We start from the raw sequence: 23023 nt of genomic DNA on the forward strand, positions 1-23023 counted from the left end.
ATGCCTTTCGGCCTTTCCAACTCCCCAGCGGTTTTCCAGGCACTCGTCAATGATGTGTTGAGAGACATGGTCGACCAATTCATATATGTCTACCTGGATGACATTTTGATTTTTTCTTCGTCTCTCCAGGAACATGTTCGACACGTCAGACGAGTGCTTCAGAGGTTGCTAGAGAATGGGCTTTTTGTCAAGGCGGAGAAATGCGCTTTTCATGCACAGTCTGTTCCTTTTTTAGGGTACATCGTGTCATCGGAGGGAATGCGCATGGATCCCGACAAGGTTAAGGCTGTGATGGATTGGCCAAGTCCAGATTCCCGTAAGGCCCTACAGAGGTTTCTGGGGTTCGCCAATTTCTATCGGCGTTTTATTCGCAATTTCAGCCAACTAGCCGCACCTCTGACTGCCTTGACCTCTCCCCGAACGACGTTCAGGTGGTCCGATACAGCTGAGGCTGTATTCGCCAAACTCAAAAGCCGCTTTGTTTCGGCTCCCATCTTAGTCGCCCCTGATTCCACACGTCAGTTCGTGGTAGAGGTCGACGCGTCAGAGGTGGGGGTAGGAGCGGTTCTTTCACAGCGCTCTCCCTCAGATGACAAGATGCACCCGTGCGCGTTTTTCTCCCATCGTCTTTCTCCTGCCGAACGCAATTATGACATTGGTAACAGAGAGTTGTTGGCCGTCAAGTTAGCATTGGAGGAGTGGCGTCATTGGCTTGAAGGGTCGGGGGTACCTTTTATTGTATGGACGGATCATAAGAACCTTGAATATATTAGATCTGCTAAAAGACTCAACTCCAGGCAGGCTCGGTGGGCACTTTTTTTCGGACGTTTTGACTTTGTTCTCTCGTACCGCCCTGGGTCTAAAAACATCAAACCCGACTCTTTATCTCGTATTTTTGATGCTTCCGAACGCCCGGTTACTCCCGAGTGTATTTTGCCAGAGAAGATAGTTATCTCTACACTCACATGGGAGATCGAATCGAAGGTCAAAGTGGCCTTAGAAGGGGTAACGCCCCCGCCCGGCGGCCCACCGAGTTGTTTATTCGTTCCGGAGGGGTTAAGATCCGAGGTCCTCAAATGGGGTCACTGCTCCAACATTGCCTGTCATCCAGGGGTAAACCGCACTTGCAGTTTAATAAAGCAACGATTTTGGTGGCCACTTATGGCTCGCGACATTCGCAGTTTCGTTTTGGCTTGCTCGGTCTGTGCGGTTGGTAAGACATCTAACCAACCTCCCCAGGGGTTACTTCAGCCGCTGTCTGTTCCTTCGAGACCCTGGTCCCACATCGCTCTAGATTTTGTTACCGCCCTCCCGCCCTCCCAGGGCAAGACGGTCGTTTTGACCGTCGTGGACCGATTCTCGAAGGCAGCACATTTCATTCCCTTGCCCAAATTACCCTCAGCCAAGGAGACAGCGGTATCTGTAGTAGATCACGTCTTTCGGTTACATGGCCTCCCGATGGACGTGGTCTCCGACAGAGGTTCCCAATTTGTGTCCAAATTTTGGCAGGAGTTTTGTAAATTACTAGGAGCCACGGTTAGTCTGTCTTCGGGTTATCACCCCCAAAGCAACGGTCAGACCGAGAGAGCCAATCAGGATCTGGAGAGAGTGTTGCGATGTTTGGTATCCAAGAATCCTTCATCCTGGAGCCAGCAACTCTCTATGGTTGAGTACGCTCATAACTCGTTACCAGTGTCATCTACGGGCCTTTCGCCATTTGAGTGTAGTGTAGGTTACCAGCCACCTATTTTTCCTAGTCTGGATTCCGAGGTCGCGGTCCCCTCTGTTCACGCCTTTATCCAGAGGTGTCATCGCACATGGACCAGAGCCCGTGAGACTCTGCTCCAGGTGGGAGCGCGCACCAAGGCTAAAGCCGATCGCCACCGGTCTAAGCCTCCCGTTTACGTCGTCGGTCAAAAAGTGTGGCTTTCTACCAAGAACATTCCTCTCCGCTCCGTATCTAATAAACTTGCTCCCAAATTTATCGGCCCGTTCACTGTCACCAAGATCATTAGTCCGGTGACAGTCCGCCTCAAACTCCCTCCGGCGTACAGGAGGATTCATCCCGCCTTCCATGTATCCAAAATCAAACCTGTTTTTCACTCCCACCTTAATCCGCCAGTCCCGGTTCCCCCACCGCCGCGACTCGTAGATGGGGAACCAACTTATTCGGTTAATCGCATTCTGGATTCTAGACGGAGGGGACGCGGTTTCCAGTACTTGGTGGACTGGGAAGGTTACGGTCCGGAGGAGAGAAGTTGGGTTCCTGCTAGGGACATTCTGGATCACTCCCTTATTGATGATTACAATCAACAGGTAAGGTCGGCTGGGAGCGTCAGGGGACGCTCCTAGGGGGAGGGGTACTGTCACGGTTCATGGATTCCCTGTCTCACTCTTGGGTGCGTGTTGAATGTAGGTGAGGGCGGAGCCTGGGATTGGCTCATCACGCACCTGTGGCTGATCACCTGCACCAGCTGCAACTCATCACCTTCACCCTATTTAGTCTCTCTGTTTCTCTCTTGTCTTTGTCAGAGCGTTGTTGGATGTTTCCCCTTGTGTCTCCGTGTTGGTTGTCGTTTCCCCCTTCCGTGAAACGCTGGATCCCTTCCCGGATTACCTGTACCGACCTCCCGAGTCACAGCTGCTCACAGCCTGCCCGTGTCGCCAACAGAGCCTCTCTCACTGCTCTGTCTTATCCGGACTTCTTCACTGTTCTGAGTTTTGACTTCTGTGACACTATCCGTCTAATAAACTGAATTACTTGCTTTTGAATCCTGCCTCTGTGAATCCGTTACACTTGTTCTGTTTAGTTTCTTGTCTTTTGTTGTCATATTTCTGATTAAAAATACGTTTTTATTTATTTATTTTTATGACAATCCTCTGTAATTAATCCATCTGTTTTCTTAGTTCTGTGTCTTGCAAATAACATTATGGTATGTGCGCTTTGTTCTCACTCTCTGTTATTATTAATTATATATATATATATATATATATATATATATATATATATATATATATATATATATTTTTTTTTTTTTTTAGATAATTCTGTGTCACACATTCTCTTTATTTAACAGCTAACATGTGACAGGAATAACTTTTTCTTTATATATATATATATATTCAAATATAAAACAGTTATTTTAAATTGTAGTAATATTTCACAATATTAACTGTAATCAAATAATTGTAGCCCTGGTGAGCATAAGAGCCTTCTTTCCAAAGCATTAAAAAAAAAAAAAATTATAATTATTCCAAACTTTTGAAGGTAGTGTCTCTAAAGGAAATGTATTAGTATGTCTTTCTAAAATTTTGGTATGCTTTTTAGAAATAGTCATCTCAAAGTTATGTAAGAGGAGAGTGAGGGAAGCATAAACAGAGAGAGAGAGTCAGAGGTGTTTTTTTTTTTGTCTGATTTCGAGATCTCTAAATCACTCACAAAATAAGAGGATAAAATAGCATATACTTACAACAATAAGATTATTATTATTATTATTATTATTATTATTACTATTATTATTATTATACATTTTATTGAAAATTACTGTACTGACACCACACAGCTATGTGCATTAATAGTCTGCTAATTGAACCTCTCTCAATTTATACTAAATTAATTCTTACATATCATTTTCAATACATACCAGCAGCAGGTACTGTTTTGACTATAGCATTCCCTTCATATATTGCATGCAATATGCAATTATATGTCATTTATTATAATAATATAAAAACTAAGGGACAGATTTACTAAACAGGGCAAATCAATGTGAGAGCGCCATTCCAGAAAAAAAGTGCAGATAGGAGTCCTGTGTGTGATCTACTACCAATGAAAAAATTTAATCTGGGTCTAAATATATTAGATATTAAGAAGTCTAAGTGGAATCTTCAAAACACATCAACACTATACTATTCATATAGTTTCATACAGTTCATATAGTTTAGCACAGCAACTAAACTCAGCTGACATTTTAGCACTATTTTTTGAGGCTTGTGTGTTTCTGTTTGATTGTGTCTTTGCATTTATATGAGATGAGGATGCAGACAAAGAAAATGACATAACCATCCTCTCATTTCACACATGCACCGACTCACTGCTGCTTCTTGTTGCTATGGTTACTTGCAGTAGATTGCCGAGTGAAGACGGTTCCGTCATCAGCAGCGAATCAGTGAAGGAGGTCTTGGGAAAGGGCTTGAGAGTGCAAAAAGCCACAGCACAGCAGAAACTCACAAAAGAAGAGACGAGAAAGAGTAGTGGTGAGAAATGACTCCACAGTTTCAGTACTTTTTGCACTTGTTTTATATATATATATATATATATATATATATATATATATATATATATATATATATATATATATATATATATATATATATATATATATATATATATATATATATATATATATATATATATATATATATATATATATGTATATATAATTTTTATTTTATTTATTATTATTAAAATGACCCCATTCAAAAGTTTATGAAATTTATGAAAAGTTTACTGTGTGTCATTCCTGGATGACCCACGGCTGTTTTTTTGTTTCTTGTTCTTGTCTTGTGATGGTTGTTCTTGAATCCCTTGTTTGTCCTGAGCAGTTAAACTGCCCAATGTTCTTCAGAAAAATCCTGAAGGTCCTGCACAATCTTCAGTTTTCCAGCATCTTTTGCATATTTGAACCCTTTCCACCAGTGACTGTATGATTTTGAGATCCTTTTCACACTGAGGACAATTGAGGGACTCAAACAACTATTTCAAAAGGTTCAAACATTCACTGATGCTCCAGAAAGAAGCAGGATGCATTAAGAGCCCAGGGATGAAAACATTTGAACAGGATGAAGATGTCCAAATGTTTCTTATTTTGTTTAAATATATATATATATTTTTCATTTAGTATTGCTCCTCAGAAGCAACAGAAGATACTTAATTTTTTCCCAGAAGACAAATTAAGTACAATTTACTTTGATTTTCAAACAAGGGACTCAAGAACAACCATCATTAAAAAAAACAACAACAACAACAATAAAAAAGCTGTGGATCATCACCCCATGGAACGGATACGTGCGCTTATATGCTCCAGTCGAGTTCCCCAGAATGGCTAACTCTGTCGAGTACCCCACAACCTGCGGCAGTCAGACATGGCGGAGCGCCCGACGCTAGGTCTAACACTCGTATGCATTGGTAGAACTTGTGTTAAGCTGGGTTCCATGTGTTGTGACCCCCACGGCGGTCCCATATGTGTCTTCTCCACAGTAGCGTTCCCTATGGTGAGCCCATATCGTCTCAGTATGGTGTTGTTCCCCCGCCTACAACGACCGGGGTCACCCCTGGGACTCCCCGCTTGGGGTTAGACCAGGGGTGTGGCCTCTTCCTGGGCGCTGGCTTTTGGCGCCTCGCTGACATATATTTGTAGAGCTGCGACACTCAACACGTTCGTTAGATTTTAAAGCCTACATACTTCCTTATGTTGTACTACCCACGGTCAGTCGTGTTTTCTCCACATGGTAACTCTGTCTGGGCATGATGTGGCTTCAACAGCACCCCCCTGGGCACGCTTTCCCAGTGTTATCCAACAGTCTGCTGAGTGGGTCTTGCGTAACAGTGGCAGTGACTCTCCCATAGTGAATTTCCCCGCCTGGAACAGACGGGGTCGGAGGGGCTCTAGCAGGGCACTGGAAGTGGTAGTAACTGTGGAGTTTTCCAAAGGGATCCCAATTAGTTGGTGACGTCCGACATACATCGAATGCGGCTGACTGAAAGGGAACATCTCGATTATGTATGGTAACCCTCGTTCCCTGAAGGAGGGAACGGAGACATACGTCCCATTGCCACAGTTGCTGTACCATCACTTCAGGACGAGTCACTAGTTCTGCTCCTCAGTGAAAAACAACAGTGTGTGGTTATCATTTCCGCTTCATACCCGCGCCGCGGGGCGTGGTGCAATATGCCAATCTCGCACACCAATGTTCATTGGCCTATTCTCTCGAAGCTGATAGGGCTGATAGGGAATCCCAATTCGTCTGTGATGTCAGACGTACGTCTTGTATCCCCTCTCAGGGAACGAGGGTTACCATACATAACCAAGACATTTTATAGGACATTTTTATGACATTCCTCAGCAGGAAAAGAGTGATGGAGCTCATGAATATGAATGAGACCCTCTCTTCTGACATGATCCAGTCTGTCACTTTGGCTACCAGCATCACTGGGGAGCAACAGGGTCACACGCACATTTTTGCAGACACATGCATCCCCAAAGACATACAGACTGACACAAATAAATCACACCTGTTGAAGCTTAATTTAACAATTTTATAATCTTTCGCTTGTCATAACTGGCATACAACACGTATCTTCAACTGAATTTGAAGACTGGCCTGTATCACGCATTGACATCAATATGCAACCCTCAACTCCACATGCACACATAAATAAACACGTTGCTCACAATAACAACATATGGTGACATATGTTCAAGTTCTGCTGGCACATGCTGCAGGTGACCTTTGTCAGATGGAACTTTAGTCTGGGGAGAGAGGAAGTATGCCAGCCCAGAATTTACAAACATTGTCATAAAAAGCACATCAAAATATAATTTACTCACCCTTATGTAATTCTAAACCAGTATTTCTTCTATGGAACACACACACACACACAAACACACACACACTCACGCACGCACGCATGCACGCACACACATTTTTGCTCAGTTTAAGTAAGGTTTATTTATTTTCAAATAACCTGAAAAATTGCTGATGTAAATTACTTCACAAATTATCTCTTTAAGAATTTACAGTAGAAAGAACTCTAGATGTTACACTGTAGCATAGTGATGCCATCACAAATCAAAATCTTTCTAGATTTTTATTTTTTGTTTTATTTTTTTTCTGAGTCTAATTCTTCATAGTTAGGCCAAAATGTATAGTTTTGCTTATCCTGTCTTTGCTTTTCCCTATATTTAAATATTCTTATATTATTAACTTTTATATATTTTCTCAGAAGTGGACAAGCTAATCTCTCTTGATAAATGGACCCAGTTAATTAAAATCAAAAGATACACTGAAATCTTGGGCTTAAACTTTTTTTCCATTTTTAATAGGAAATGAGAGCTAAGGGAAATAATTAATCTCCTGCAAGTGATAATGTTAGCCATGGCCACTGACACATAATCACAAAGTTAATTTATCTATATTCTGCTTGTATAATCTGATGTGGTCTTTGCAAGCTTGTTGCTGCTATGAAAACAAGTTTTTTGTTTTTGGCAGATCATTGTGATAGTTCTTCAGGATCCCTTCAGCTTATTTCAATAAAACCAATGACAGCTCCACCAACCTACTCGCATCCCGCATCCTCTGACCGCAGTCAGGACTCTGCCATATTAAATGGAGAGGTAAGATTTGATTTTATCACAGATAATCTCAGATGGCAACCACTGACAGACCACAGTCTGTTGACTGACATTCGGATGCATATACTCACAAAAAAGAGCTGTGGATATGAGATTGACAGTACATTGCTAATTGGCTGATTGTTACGGAGTTTCTTCAAGTTGGGGCGCACAGGCCAGACACAATCATGTACAAAGACTTTACTTAACATAAAGACAGTCTTGTCAACTAAAATATATTTTTATCATATCTCAATGGACTCTTGCTTAATTGATCAAATTTGGGTTTCAAAGAAACCTGACACAGATTTCTTTTAGAATATCATAGTACCCATGGGAAATTAATAACAACATTTTTTTTAGTGGATGATTAGTGAGTCCACCTTCTCTCTTTCTCTCTATGTGAAATACAGGTGAATTTGGCTCTGAAACAGAAGTCAGACATTGAGCACTACAGGAATAAGCTAAGACTGAAGGCCAAGAGGAAGGGATATTATGACTTCCCTTCTGCTGAGGGGAAAGGGAGCACTAAAGACCTTAGTCAGCGACACAAGTACAGCCACGACAGGCCTTCACACCCTCACAGCAGAGCTCTGGAACAGGAGGACGACAGAGGGTCCACATATGTGAAGTATCGCAGGAGGTGAGTGATTTAGCTTCAATGGGATTGTGTATTTTTAACAAGATAATGATGTTTTTGTGTATGTGTACATTTATACTTATGACACTGACATTAAAAAAATAACCTTATGGTTTGTGGCTCAGGGTCAAATTTTTTAAAAGTGCACTTTGCAAAAACTATCAATTTAACTGTTAAATGCATGACTTTTTCACCAAATATTCGTACATATTAGCAGAGGTGTCAAAAGTACTCGCATTCATTACTCAAGTGGAAGTATAGATACTAGGGTTTAAAAATACTTTTGTAGAAGTTGAAGTATCAACTCAAGCTTTTTACTTAAGTAAAAGTGTAAAAGTACTGGTTCTCAAACCTACTTAAAGTATAAAAGTAAAAGTAATGTAAGGAAAAAAATGCCATTAAAGACAAAAGCTTAGGCCACACCACAGGGGCCTAGAGTGCACTACCCCACCTCCTCAAAAAAACATTTTTCTAAAGGCCATAATGACTATAATGTTATATTCAAATGTTAATGCTGAAAAATTTGGGAGGCACTGGCTACCTGTTTCAGCCGCATATATACCCATTGAAAATTAATGCATTTTAGTACAATGGACATATGTGTACTGCTGAGCATGTTTCCTGAAGCGGAAGATATGATGGCTTGTTGCCTATAAGTAATGTTATCAATAACCTTTATTGGAATGTAAATGTAGGCTACATGTGTGATCAGTGTTGCCAGATTGAGTCGACGCTTTAGAGCCCTACGGACCCTGACTTTACACCCCTAACCTCATACCCACTGTCGGCCGCTGACTGCTTGGTTGTCACTTTAAAAAAAAAAAACAAACAAACAAATTATCCAAACATTTTTCTAAATTAACTTTATTAAAGAAACTAAACGAAATATAACTATTGGACATTACAAACAAAGCTGAACTATTTTAATGACTGCAGGAGTGTGTCATAAGAAGGATTGTGCAGGGCTCAAACAAAGGTCACCAAAACTGGCAAAATAATGTGATGATATTTTATTGAAGAAGGAATGTGCAAACAGTGCCCAATATAAGATATCGGAAAAAGCACATAATTAACAGGCATTTCACATTAAAACACACCACACACCACTGCCAAAATGCGTAATTCATTGATACTGTACAATAATCCGCCAACAAAAAAACAACAATGCGTTTAGCTTTGCTCTGACAAAACTACAGTACCCTTGTGAAGTTCATAGAACACGCACTTATCCCAGTCAAAACTGATTCATCATTGATTCAAACCTCTTTCAGCAGCTGTTGGGGTTGCTAGTTGCAGATGTCCTGAGTGTGTATTATGATGGACAGGAATCATGATTATAGTCTTCGAGTCACAGGTGTAATCCACGTTTGAGAGTTGGTTCACTCTACCACTCCTTACTGTAGAAACGGCTTGTGTATATATATATATATACTGTATGTATGCCACTTTAGCATAGCAATCACTTGAATAAACATCTACGACGAGTTATCGCGCTAAAAACCTGGCTGACTGTCATGAATGAGCACGTCTGCCTGCTGATCGCTGATTGACTGAAAGTGCGTGCACGTGCGCTGGAACCCGCCCAATCTGGCAACACCGTGTGTGATTTGTGCTTTGAGTCATGTGCAGGCACGATGTAACCAATAGCATACCTGTCAAGTATCCCGTTTTGGCCGGCAAAGTCCCGTATTTTACCCTTCTTTCCCGCTTTCCTCCCGTATTCGTATTTTCCTGTAAATCTCCTGTATTTTAACCTGCGTTATTAAAAAATAATAATACCGGAGTAAAAAAACAAAAAAACATTTCCAATCTGAGCTCTGTAACTAGCCTCGCGATAACTGCCATCTGTAGTAGCCTACAGGTGGCCGTTGTCGCGAGGTTATAGTGTGTGAGGTCAGATGACGACGAGTGACAACGTGGGGAAAAACAAAACAGACGGATGACGGACGTAACTAACGATAGAGATGGAAGGCACTCCTGCCAGCAAACCCAAACCCTGTGTAAATACCGTGATCAATGGGACAGCGAATTTAATTTTCTGAAGAGGAGCAGATGGAGGACAGTCACGCGTTTTGTAAGTTTTGTAACTGACTTCATGTGCGACAGGGGAAGATCTTTTAAAGTGACAGCATTCACTTATAATGACAATATAAAGAACAGAAGTAATTGCTCACTAAATATGCTCTGTTCTTGAGTAAATAACTTCAGTACCTTTAAGAAGGATTAATCTATATATAATTCTTAACTTATGCAGTACAACTACAATTTCTGTATATTTCCCACTTAAGGGAAATATACATTTCCCTTAAGTTCTGATAAGTTGTTATACATGTAGGAAGAGCACAGGTACAAATAAAATGTATTATTATTATTATGGGTGTATGTGAGGATTTAACCCCCCCCCCCCCCCCCCCCCCCCCCAATCTATCCCGGATTTTGATACCCAAAAGTTGACAGGTATGCCAATAGGGTGTTGGGATGGTATATGTTTACACTTCTCATCCAACCACAATCAAATTCACACTATCCGGATGACGCGATTTATCTGCATATTTTTTTTTTTTTTTAAACAAGATGAAATGAAAGAGGAGTAACGAGGCTATTTTTAAAAAGTAAGGAGTAGAAAGTACAGATAATTGCTTGAAAATGTAAGGAGTAGAAGTAAAAAGTAGGCAGAAAAATAATTACTCCAGTAAAGTATAGATACCCAAAATTTCTACTTAAGTAAGGTAACGAAGTATTTGTACTTCGTTACTTGTCACCTCTGCATATTAGGGTCATAAGCGACCCGGATCTATATATAACATGGATGGACCTCTACCTGTCATGATAATATATAAAACTCCTGATATTAGAGTAACACTTACAGAAGAATAAAATAAAGCATATTTCGTTACCTTTTGGAGCTTGGAAGGGTTTAGTTTGAGCAGATGTTTAACCCTTAAATGCATGACTGTTTCGCCAAACATTCTTGCATATTCGGGTCGTTAGCGACCCGGATCTATATTTAACATGGATAGACCTCTACCTGTCGTGATAATATATCAAAACTCCTGATGTTAGAGTAAAAATTACAGAAGAATAAAATAAAACCTATTTCGTTACCTTTTGGAGCTTGGAAGGATTCAGTTTGAGCAGATGTTTAATACCATCACCATCTGTCCTCATCAGAGTTCGTTTACCAGTATATTCAGCATCGGCCTCATATTCGCGATTTTGAGCATATTCTCCTCTTCAAACGTCTTCAAAATCAATATTTTGATCACTGACAGCTTCTTGACCACATCCATCATCAAGAGACAGTGACACTAATATTTGATTGTTTGTTCTTCCTCTCTGCAGTAAATCAGTGAGCCATTTCAAGTTTTGCAGATTATAATTATTATTGTTTTGTTTTCTGTCAGAGGTAACTATGAGTGAAACGTCACTTCATCATTGCGTATCAGACATTGCCACCTTGTGGAATAAAGGTGAATTGCGCCCTATTTCGTCATTATAGATTAATTTATCATTGTGCAAAAAAATATATACGTACAATCTAGGGCTGCACGATTAATCGAAATCGAATCGCAATCGCGGTTTGGCTTGTGTGCGATTATGAAAGCTCAAAGGCTGCGATTTTATTTAGATAAATTAATGCCCAGTGTGTTAGCGAAGAGCGGCTCTGTGATAAAAGCTGCTCCGTCTGAAAGACTGTGAGTTTGAGTCACTTATAACATGCATTTGAAAAGGCAACACGAGTCAAACCCCAAAAAGGCCCGTACCTGAGTCTTGGGGGTGGGACGCAGCACGGAGGACATCCATCAGGTGCTGGAACGTAGATGGGGTCCCGTGCAGGCCAAAGGGAAGGACCTGGTACTGCCAGTGGCCAGTTGGGGTGGAGAAGGCAGTCTTCGGCTTGGCTTCTTTCGTTCTTTCAATACCCGTTGGTTAGGTCGAGGGTCGAGATAAACCGGGCCCTTCATAGGTGGTCAAGGAGCTTATCTACTCGGAGCATGGGGTAGTCGTCAAACTTGGAGACCTTGTTCAGGAAGTCGTTGCAGTAGCGGAAGGTGCCATTGGGCTTGGGAACCATGACAAGGGGGCTGGACCATGGGCTTTGTGATGGTTCGATGACCCCACACTTCAACATCTCCTGCACTTCCTCCTCGATGGCGTGTTGCTGAGCCTCCGGAGCTCAGTAGGGCTGCTGCCTCCAGGTGTCCTGCAGACGTCATGCTCCAGCACGTGGGTCCGCCCGGGCCAGGGGGGAACACCGCAGAAAACTGACTGACCAAGTGCTGCGGATCGGTCTTCTGTGCAGCGGAGAGCGTGGGCAGCCAGCTGGGGTCCTGTCCCGACCCAACATTTCAGAAGATTTACGTGATATAGCTGGTCTTCCTTCCTCTTCCCTGGCTGGCACACTTGGTAGGTAACAGGGCCAACCTTCTCCGTGATGGTGAACGGCCCCTGCCAGGTGGCCAGAAACTTGCAGGCGGCCGTGGGGACCAAGACCAGGATGTGGTTCCCTCTCCGGAACTCCTGTGTTTGGGCTCCCCAGTTGTAGTGCCGCTGCTGGGATTGCTGGGCCTAGGTCAGGTGCTTCCAGATGATGGGCATGACCCAGTGGATCCGCTCCTGCATCTGCCTTATGTGGTCAATAGGAGTGGGTGGCTGGTTTTTGCTCCCAGGCTTCTCTGGCAACATCCAGCAGGCCGCGGGGTTGTCGGCCGAAGAGGAGCTTGAAGGGGGGTGAAGCCTGTGGACTTCTGGGGAACCTCCCGGATCCCGAAGAGCATGTAGGGCAGCATCAGGTCCCAGTCGCGGGTTTCCTCGGCCGCCACCCGGTGCAGCATCCACTTGAGCGTCTGGTTGAAGCGTTCAACTAACCCATCGGTCTGGGGATGATAGACGGTCGTGCGGAGCTGTTGTACCTTGAGGAGATTGCATAGGTTGGTCATCATGCAGGACATGACCGGGGTACCCTGGTCATTCAGTATCTGCAATGGTATGCCAACCCGGCTACTCAGCAGGAACAGCTCGTGGGTGATGGCTTTTGTGGTGGCCTTGCCACCGCTGTATCATGTTCTGGGGCGGCAGGTGACCGGCCACAGGGTGATTGTGAGCGATTGCCAACAGCACCTCGGTCTTAGAGTGGGGAACGACCAGCAGTCATTTTTCCTCCCCCACTCCGCTGGTCAATGCAGTACAGCAGACCATTGTTGACAACAAAGCATGGCGTGGGGCGCATGCTGGAGCTCCTTCCCATCCACCACCCTCATCTGGGTACAACATTGTTTTAACCGGTTGTCTTCGTGTTGCTCTTTGGCGAAACTCCCCAGCTCCAGAGACCTGTTGGTAAAGATCAAACAGAAGGTTAGTATCATGGGGGCCGGACTCACTGTCTCTGAGCTATCCAAGGCCAGCAACATGGGACACCGTCGGGACCTCTGGGTCGACTTCCGCTTTGGGTGGTTCCCAGCCGTGCTGACTGGCTGGCTGGTCGCAGTGAGCAGTCGGTCGAAGCCTGGCCAATCCCTTTCCGAGGAGGACCGGGACGGGCATAATATATATTTTAATATATATATTAAATTAATGCCACCTTATTGGGACACTGAAGCGCTGTCATGGTGGGGAATGGGTGACAAGGAGCGAGGACCCAAGTGTAGGAATAAATAAGGTTTTATTAAAATTTTAATAAAATAGAACAGAAACAAAACTACCCACAAGGACCAAAACACACACACACACACGCACGCACGCACGCACGCACACACACACACACACACACACACACACAGAGGAGACATGAAGCATGGCAGGGAACAGAAGACAACGATCTAGCACTTTACAGCAAACACAATGAGACTAAATAGGGAACAAACAATGATGGTAACAAGGGAGGACAGGTGGAGCATATTAAACAATAATCGGATAACAAGAGGGGTGGGGTCAAGACAATAGATAGGAGAGCACATGGCACAAGGAACACATGGCAAGCACATGTGCTTACACCAAACATGACAAACACAAGCACATGGCCATCAATGACAAATAGTAAGCCATGTGCTCACACCAAGACAAGACAGACATGTGACAAGCCCTAACTGATAAACACTTATTATTAAACACACGTTAGACCATTTATTTCCACTTTTCCTATAGTTTATTCATTTTTACTGAAATAAATGCCTTTTTGATGTGATATGTGATGGCAAAAGGGAGTACAGCAAGTTTGGCCAAAGGTGAATTCAAACCTCGGGTTTATTTGAATCAAAACATTTTTTAGGCTACATTCTAAAACTTTCTTATTACTAACCTCCTACATTATGTATAAATAAATACAATCAATGTAAAGTATTCATCAAAAAAGATTATTTTAAAGGCTTTGCTATGTATGCATCATAATAAATAGATTTAACGCAAACATACAGGTTACACTTATTTTAAGGTGTCATTGTTGCAATGTAATTGTATATTTAAGAGTTATATTAATTAACAACATGTAATTACTATAGGTTCTGGGTAGGATTAGGATTTGGTGGAGGTTTAGTTGCCTGTCATTATACATAATTTACTGTTATCTGTCAGTATATGTAACATACTGTATGTAACAAGGACACTGTAAAATAAAGTATTACCCAAATACATTAATATGTTAATTAACTGATTAACTTATTCAGCTGAACAATGACACTATTTCATTTTTAGAGTGGCTTAATAGAATTACATTATGTTTGCGTCACTATTTTCCCATTTATCACTGTAAAGCTGCTTTAAAACAATCTGTATTGTAGTTCTGTATTATAAATGCTATATAAAAAGGTGACTTGTTCATGGGCTTTACCAATTCATATCTTGCTAAACCTAATAATATAGTTGGACTATAGTTGGAATATAGTTGTGGCTGGCTTTCTCTAACATTTGGCAAAGGACCACCATAATCAATATGCAGTGATGTTTGTCAACTAGCTGTTAGCAATTGTGAGCCTTGATGATGAAAACATTGTGCGCTCAAACATGTCTGTTGTTCTTTCCCCTGGAGTTCAGGAGTAGACACAAAAGCTGCTGTCACAGACAGCTGTATCAAGAACAAACTCTGCCCAGTCTCATTAGCTGACCGAAATGCCTTCACTTTGGAGTTTTGTCTCAGTTAAAAAAATTAATTTACTTTTTGGTTCCATTGGCACCATGTCAAATCTTGTGCAATTTGCTGCTCATTGTATAATGAAGGAAAACATGTCTTTCTGCAGCTTCTAGCTTTCCATTTGTTTAAGCTTATCTGTTGAGGATCACTGGCACAGCCTACATTCTAACTCCAATGATTTGTTATGTTACACCTGCAGAAGACATGAATGCATTCTCTCTAATTTTGGTAGTCACGGTGTTATCTTTAGCTTCCCTTTTATTTTCCATAGTGCAAAAAAAGTTTACAGAAAACCAATACTTGGGTAACTTTAATTACTTGACACACAAACAGAACAACATCCATATGATGACAAGAATGGAAAACCAAGGAAACAAGACAATTAACAACTCAACCACAAACAGGTGTGTAACTAAAATCAGTAACCAAGGCAACTAGTAAGGAAATCAGACAGACACACAGGAAAAAAAAAAAAAACAGACAATCAAAACATAACTCTTAAAAACCACAAATACAGCCCAGCGGTGGGAGGAAGGAAGGAAGCATGCTTTGGAGTAGGACACAGAGCAGGAACAATAGACAACAGTGGGAGAATCCAGGAAGAAGACAACATAGGCAGAGGACAACAGCAGGAGAAGCCAGGGAGAAACACCAAGCAGGAATACCAAGACTCAGGCTCAAGGCTGAGTAGATGGAGGGAGGAACCATGGTTGAGACTTGGCATGGACCATAATTCCATGGTGAAGTTAAAGTGATGACTGACCAAGGCGAAGCCGGAGGGATGAGGTTGCCCTGTGTAAAAATAGTGATGAGGGTCAAAGGGGAAGCAGAGCGAGTGAGGATGCAAGGCAGAACGGACAGGTTGACAGGTTGAGGTAGAATAGGGACTTTAGGGTACTAGGTGGAGGTTGAGGGTCGACAATCCAGGGATATGCTGGTGAACTAGTGTCCCAAGATGGATCAACAATTTTAAGAATGACTTCAGTTCTTTTCTCAGAGAAAAGCTTAACTCCAAGTCTTCCAGAGTCACGGTCAAAGCTGATTCAAAAGACCGCCAGTTTCTGTGTTTACTAGAAGCACGCAAACGCAACTCAGTCGTCGTCATTATGGCCCCAACCACCGACTCTATACACGATGTGATTGGCCTGGCAAGAGTTAGCGGAATACAGCTCAGAAGGCTATTGAGAGTTGCTAGATGACACTCGCAGGCAGATTAGATTTGCTGCCGCTAGGGTGCGTCTAGATTTCTAGGCTAGTAGTAAGGTGTGTAATGAAAAAACACTTGACACACAACCAGAACCACCTCCATATAATGACGAGAAGAAATAACCAAGGATAGAAAAAAGGAAGGAAACAAGATAACGAGCAACTCAACTAAAAACAGATAACTCACATCAGTAACCAAGGCAACTAGACGGAAATCAGACATGCAAGCAAAACCAAGATTAAAACAGACAAACTAAACATAACAATTACAATTGGTGCATGAACTTCCAAAGTATTTTTGGCAGGTTTCAGCCACAAATATTGTGTCTCATTGAGATACTGGTCAACGATAAAGTCGATAAAAATATAAGTAAGAAAACATCAGACACTAAGACAGGCCACCAAAACTTGTTTTGGAGTAGTTGATCTGTGCAGTAAGGCAACAAATCACCTGGGAACGTAACATGGTAGGAACAAAGAACTTGCCATCAGCAGTCAGGGGGTTGCTCAGAGAGATGGCTTGCTGAATCTCTCTCATTGATATCCCACATAACATCCAACTTCAAGAGAGGGAAGTATGGGGGGATTGGTCCTCTCTTGAAGGGTAGGGGAAAACATTCTGGAGAGTAAGTCAGCATTTGTGTTCATAGAGCCTGGCCTCTAAGTTACAGTGAAGTTCAATTTTGAGAAGAAACGTGCCCTGCAAGTTTGATGAGCGGTAAGTCTCTTGACACATTGGATGTATTCTAAATGTTAGTGATCCGTAAGAACTATGAAAGTGTGTTAAGCACCCTTAAACCAGTAGCAAAGCTGTCTTGATGGCCAGTAATGATGTCTTCCACATTGTATTTTGCATTCAGCGGGAGTATGTTTCTTCAAAAGGAAAAGCACAAGGGAAAAGTTTGGCTGGAGAGTCTTGCCAACACTAGAGTCCGAGTGTCTAACTCGGGAAGTGTCTAACTAAGTGGAAGGTGGGGTCTGGATGTTTATGAAGGGACACACTGGTAAATTGGCTTTTAAGGTAATCGAATGCCTCCATTGTACCAGATGTATCGATAACATTTTCAATGAAGTGAATTGTGTCAAGTCAACTGCACTAAAGTGGACGTAATAGTCTCAAGGTCACAATTCTGATATAGACCAGATAATTACTGGATTGACCTGGGCCAGAATCCTCCCACCAACAATCAGCCCTCATGTTGTTTGCTGTGATACGTGCTGTGCATTGCCACACATCGCCCAGCTCTGGCTGACAAGATACATTCCATTGTCGACAGAAGGCCAGCAGTGCCAGCTTGAGGCCACAATCAGGCCAAAATCGCTTGCTATGTAGGTTTACATCTCAAAGTGACCTCTTATAACTTAGCATATTATTTTGTGTTTTCTGTGTGAAAGTGGGAACCTCTGCTTTACTGTGATCTGCTGTCTGCCAGGCTCATTTCTTTATTGCCAACACAAAATGATGAAATTTTATAAAGTTGCTTACACAATGGCTCAATCTTTTCCATATGGTTTTTCTCAGTGCAGAGTAAATCTCTATTCAAAGTGTTTGTATTTTTGTTAGAAAGATCTAGGTGAAGTGAATCTCTCCCGTAGACATGGGATAGGCTTTTTTGATATAGATCTGGGGCCGGTTGCATAAACCACTTAGACTATAGTCTTAAAAGTAAGTCATCTCATTTTTTTCTTTAAGACTGGTCCTAACCTTTTAAAATCAGTTCCATAAAATGGTAGATCGGTTCAATTTGAATTAGAAAAGTAAGGCTGATTACATTTTGACTAATTGCTAGCTGGAAAAATTAGTGCTTAAGACACAGTCTTAACATAGTGGCTAAGTTTATGCAACTTGCCCCAGGTTGCAGGTACTTTTTAATGGTAATATATGTGTCATAATGTCTTCACATTCACATGGCATTCTTACATGTTCTTATGTTCTATTTTTTTTTTTTTTTTTTTTACATCAGTACTTATTTACTTAACACATTTATGGCCTTACTGTGAATCAGGGTTTTTTTATTCAAAAGAAAAACGACCGTCATAACTTTCTCTTCCTTATCCATTGACATCACACACTACATGAACAATTTTGAAATAGCCAATAGCCGATAGTTAGTAATGAATATGTGTCAAATTTATGAAGGTATATTTGGTGCAAAACAACTGAACACGTGTCAGAGTAAAATTTGTATCTGTAGAGCATATCCACACATGTGTATCAATAAATTTGAAGTCACAGAAAAAAAATCTTATAGGAGTTGTAAACTTGTAGCTTTTTTTTCTCTCTCTTACAAACACAACACAACAATTGCACCTTCACATTCTTCACTGCAGGTGCACAAATCCTATTCTATGAATCACACATGAAGAAACTCATATGCTCACATCTTTGCTACAGTGCCTGCAGTGCATGTAGTGCAAAACGCAATCACACACCCGTATCAAAAATGTGAAGTCACGGACAAATTTTGCACATCCGTGAATTAACATGTGAATCCATGCAATGAGAGTTGAACACTTGTAGAAAATTTGGTCACAAATGCATTACTTTTCTTATTTTTTCATATTTTTATTACACAATCACAAGTCCAGTCACTACAACTGCTTGCTACGAGTCTCACACGCAGTTTTTCCGCCATCAAATGACAAGTTCGGCGCGCTCACACTTTTGCACCATAAACACAGAGAAATTTGGAGCAAAAGTGAGTTGTGCATCTGAGAGGCAGCGGCAGGCCCTGTGCAGAGAGCAGAGACTCTCGGCCAATCAGAATAGATCATTTGTACAGAGCCCCGCCCCCAACGGGACGTGGTGGCGGAAGATTAGATAGATAGATAGATAGATAGATAGATAGATAGATAGATAGATAGATAGATAGATAGATAGATAGATAGATAGATAGATAGATAGATAGATAGATAGATAGATAGATAGATAGAATAACCGTTTCAAACAGCTCATTATGTTAACAATGGAGCGTTATTGTTTTATTTTGAACTTTGACTAAATATACCTTCATACAAAATCTGTCAAACAGAGCTACATATTAAGCATATAGACTTTATTGATATAAATAAAAACAACCATATTTTGATAATTATGTTGTTAAAACTGTAGATTAGAACTATAAATGTTATTGTTGTTGCACATGAATCATTGTCTGTACTTTAAAATTAAGAGTTATGCTTCATAACAAACATACACATTGCGATAAAAATCTCAATTCATTAGTTGTTCACAGTTGATGTAAATATTTTTTTTTTGGATTTGCAGAGTCATACATTTTTATTTTACTTGTCAGCAGTGCTTTAAGTGGGCCGGTACGCGCCGGTACTCAGTACCGCCACTTCCAAATATCGCTCTTGAGGTGACCGCCACCTCTCCGTGCGCCCAGAACGTGACTTTAGCGTACGCTCATTTGCACATCTTCCAAAGCGCCCTTCACAATGCACGTTTCCTAATTCGTCCCACCGAGAATAACCGTTCGCGGAAGGCTTTAAGACCCGGCAGAATCATCTGCTGGTGTTCTCTATGCACGCTAACAGCAAATCCCTTTAACTGTTCGCATATAGATTTTCGGCAAATCAGATGCAAACAACGTGATTATTGTTCGTGAGTCCAACATTTAGCCATGCAAAAAAAAAAGCATGCACTCTCCCTGATGGAAGACGTGATCAAAAAGGGAAGTCGTCTTTCATTATAATTGTAAGTTAATGCAGTATTTTAAATATTTAATATTTAAGTAACTTGTCGTATTCATAAACTCATTAGGCAATTCAAACACAAAATAACTAATAAAGTCTCAAGCAGCAAAAGCAATCCTCTAAGTTCTCTTAGACCTTACACATTCCATTTTACATTTATTGTTTACATGCAGAATTTGATACTATTCTTCTAAACAGTGTGTGCGTGTGTGTGTGTGTGTGTGTGTGTGTGTGTGTGTGTGTGTGTGTGTGTGTGTGTGTGTGTGTGTGTGTGTGTGTGTGTGTGTGTGTGTGTGTGTGTGTGTGTGTGTGTGTTGGTTTCAGATCCTCTCAGGTGAGCCACCCCACACACCGCAGCAGACAGTCTCTAAACAGTCCCAGTCCTGGAGGAACAGAGATGGATCTTCTCGTTATGAGAGAGAGACCCAGAAAGGGGATCCGTAACAGTGGCTATGATGTGAGTGTTTTTTGTGAAAATCAGTATAATGCATTAGCAAAATCAAATTGAAAGGGTTACAAAAATAAAATGCTGGCAGATGATGGAGTCAGCAACAGGTTGTGGCTTTAGATAATCTGCCAGATTCATTTATGTATTATGGACAGTTACATATGATATTTTAACCCCTTATTTACACTGCACGAGTCCCAGGCTGTGCCATTTCGTCAAAGATTTTGATGGATGCCACATCGATTATGCAGTAAATACAAAATGAGAGTCAAAAATCCTGTCATAATAAACACCCTGTGCAGACTTTGCATTTTACATAACTATCCTTGCCACAGTATGTATGACAGATTATCAGTTCACTGTAATTAATACAACAGTATGCTTTAGCATTCATTAACAAATTGTTGTAAATACTATAATACAGTATATACAGTATACTAGAATTTACTAGTTTACTTCAGAAAATTCTGTAAAGTATTTTCATGTGGGATAGCAAAATACGACAATAAACAGAATTAAACTGGACAAAACAAAAACTTAATGTTAGAACATAAAAAAAAGAGAAAAACAACATAGGACTGTAATCACGTGGACTCGCAAATCCTGTCGCCTCACGCCTGGAATGCTCCTGGTGTGAGTTGGCACCGTGTGGAAGATGAACAAAACCTTGCCACAGCCGTAACGCGCCACAGAAGCATGCAGTGTAAATAAGGGGTCACTTACTGATATAAATATTTGGAGAACTTATTTTTTGCACAATGCACATGTCTTAATATTACACCTAATGTGTTTTAATAACACTATTAGTAAGGAACACATTATCTGTGTATAATACCTTTAAGGTATTACAAGATATTCAAAGTGTAACTAAAGTATACTTGCAATAGTTAAATTTTAACACAGTCAGATATACTTATTTGTACAAATTTAGTTGGACCTCAGAACTTTTTCCAGTTAACTAAACTGCACTAAGTACAACATTAGTAGTACAACATTAGTTGTTCCAATTTAGCAGACTTGAAGTAGGCTATATCAATTTAGTGTACCAAAAGTATAATCGCATATTAAGTACATATGTAAATGTTTTTGTATTATACTTAGTATAAAATAAATGTACATTTAAACAGAATCATAAGGTGACTTGAATTATGATGCAAGTTCATCACTACAGAAGCCAACTTTTTTGTTTGTATTGCAATTGGGAATGGAGAAGTGAATCAATGTGAACAAATTTTATTCCTTTACTGTAAAATTAATTAATCATATACTGTATGTGACATTATCAAGACACATGCACATGCACACATGCAGTCGTGTCCCAGATCTTAAGTGAAATTAACTTTAGTATGCTGACTGTGTGCTCCTCTCAGCAATTGTAAACATGCTGACACGTTTTATTTGAAATAGAGCTTACCTATTTTGTATATGAAAGTTGGCCTCTTTAAGCATGCAGTAGTAAAAAAAAAGCAGCACGGTCTTTGTCTTTGTCTCATATACTATGAATTATACTGTTGTGGATTCACCTCTGTCCCTGCACTTAATGTGGATTTTGTGTAAAAAAAAAAGAGGAAAAAAAAACCTTTCTACTGATTACAGTGGGGATTAGTTACCATTGGCAAAATTACCCCAGATAAGAGAGACTGATTCATGTGGTACGCTGCACCAGATATCCTGTGCAAGTACTTCACCTCTTATACTTGACACACATGATAGGAGAGAGAGACGGACGGTGTCTTAAACCTACGGTGTATTTTTGTAGGAAGGTACCTTCCAAGGAAACCATCCTTAGGATTTTAGATCAGCTTCCAGGGTACCATCTAATGATCAATGCAGCTTTTCAGAAAGTCATACTGTTATATCTGTAATGTCTGAATTCTTTAAAGGGTTCGTTCAAACAGATTACATTTTGTCATCATTTACTCACCCTCATGTACGGGCCAGTAGTGCACAACACAACGAAATTTATAATTCATACAAAACATGTTGTAGCTTGTGTTGTGTCTGTTTCCGTTGTGTTGTGGCTTGTTTCAGTTGTGTTGTGGCTTGATTTCGCTGTGTTGGAAACTTATGTTTGCTTTATAAAATCCATTCTGTTGTGCACTACTGGGCCACCATACTGTCATTCCAAACCCATAAGACTTTATTGGTTGCTGATGAAGTAATCATGAATAAATGGCTTAGTTCTTCATGAGTCATACATTAACACGTGATTACCTGTGCATTAGTTAAGCATGAATTACTGCATATTAGTTCACCCGTATTGTAAAATGTTATCCTTTTGGTTCACAAATTAAGGTTTTTCTTAATGAACCCTGAGAGATTTTTGTGCCTCAATTGACAGTCTATGCAACTACCACTTTGTTCATAAACAGATCAGTAAAACGAATGCATATATGAATTGAGCTGTTTATTCAACATTTTCTGAAGAGACATATTTGATGAGCATATTTAATATAGGCTTTTAGCTACATAAAAACATTCATCAATGCACACATAAGTTGTGGTATACG

At 40.8% G+C, this 23023-nt stretch overlaps 1 protein-coding gene across 2 annotated transcripts in view; it reads left to right on the top strand.

Annotated features, from left to right (window-relative positions):
* kiaa1549lb (KIAA1549-like b) overlaps positions 1-23023 on the top strand; it is a 140333-nt gene that overhangs the window by 88231 nt on the left and 29079 nt on the right. For both annotated transcript variants that reach the window (XM_067419686.1, XM_067419685.1), the window contains exons 14-17: positions 4127-4257; positions 7273-7397; positions 7808-8037; positions 20390-20522. In XM_067419686.1, the coding sequence (XP_067275787.1) occupies positions 4127-4257; positions 7273-7397; positions 7808-8037; positions 20390-20522 (619 nt within the window). The remainder of the gene's footprint in view (positions 1-4126; positions 4258-7272; positions 7398-7807; positions 8038-20389; positions 20523-23023) is intronic.

Source organism: Pseudorasbora parva, chromosome 16 (assembly GCF_024679245.1).
Source record: "Pseudorasbora parva isolate DD20220531a chromosome 16, ASM2467924v1, whole genome shotgun sequence".
Taxonomy (NCBI): Eukaryota; Metazoa; Chordata; class Actinopteri; order Cypriniformes; family Gobionidae; genus Pseudorasbora; species Pseudorasbora parva.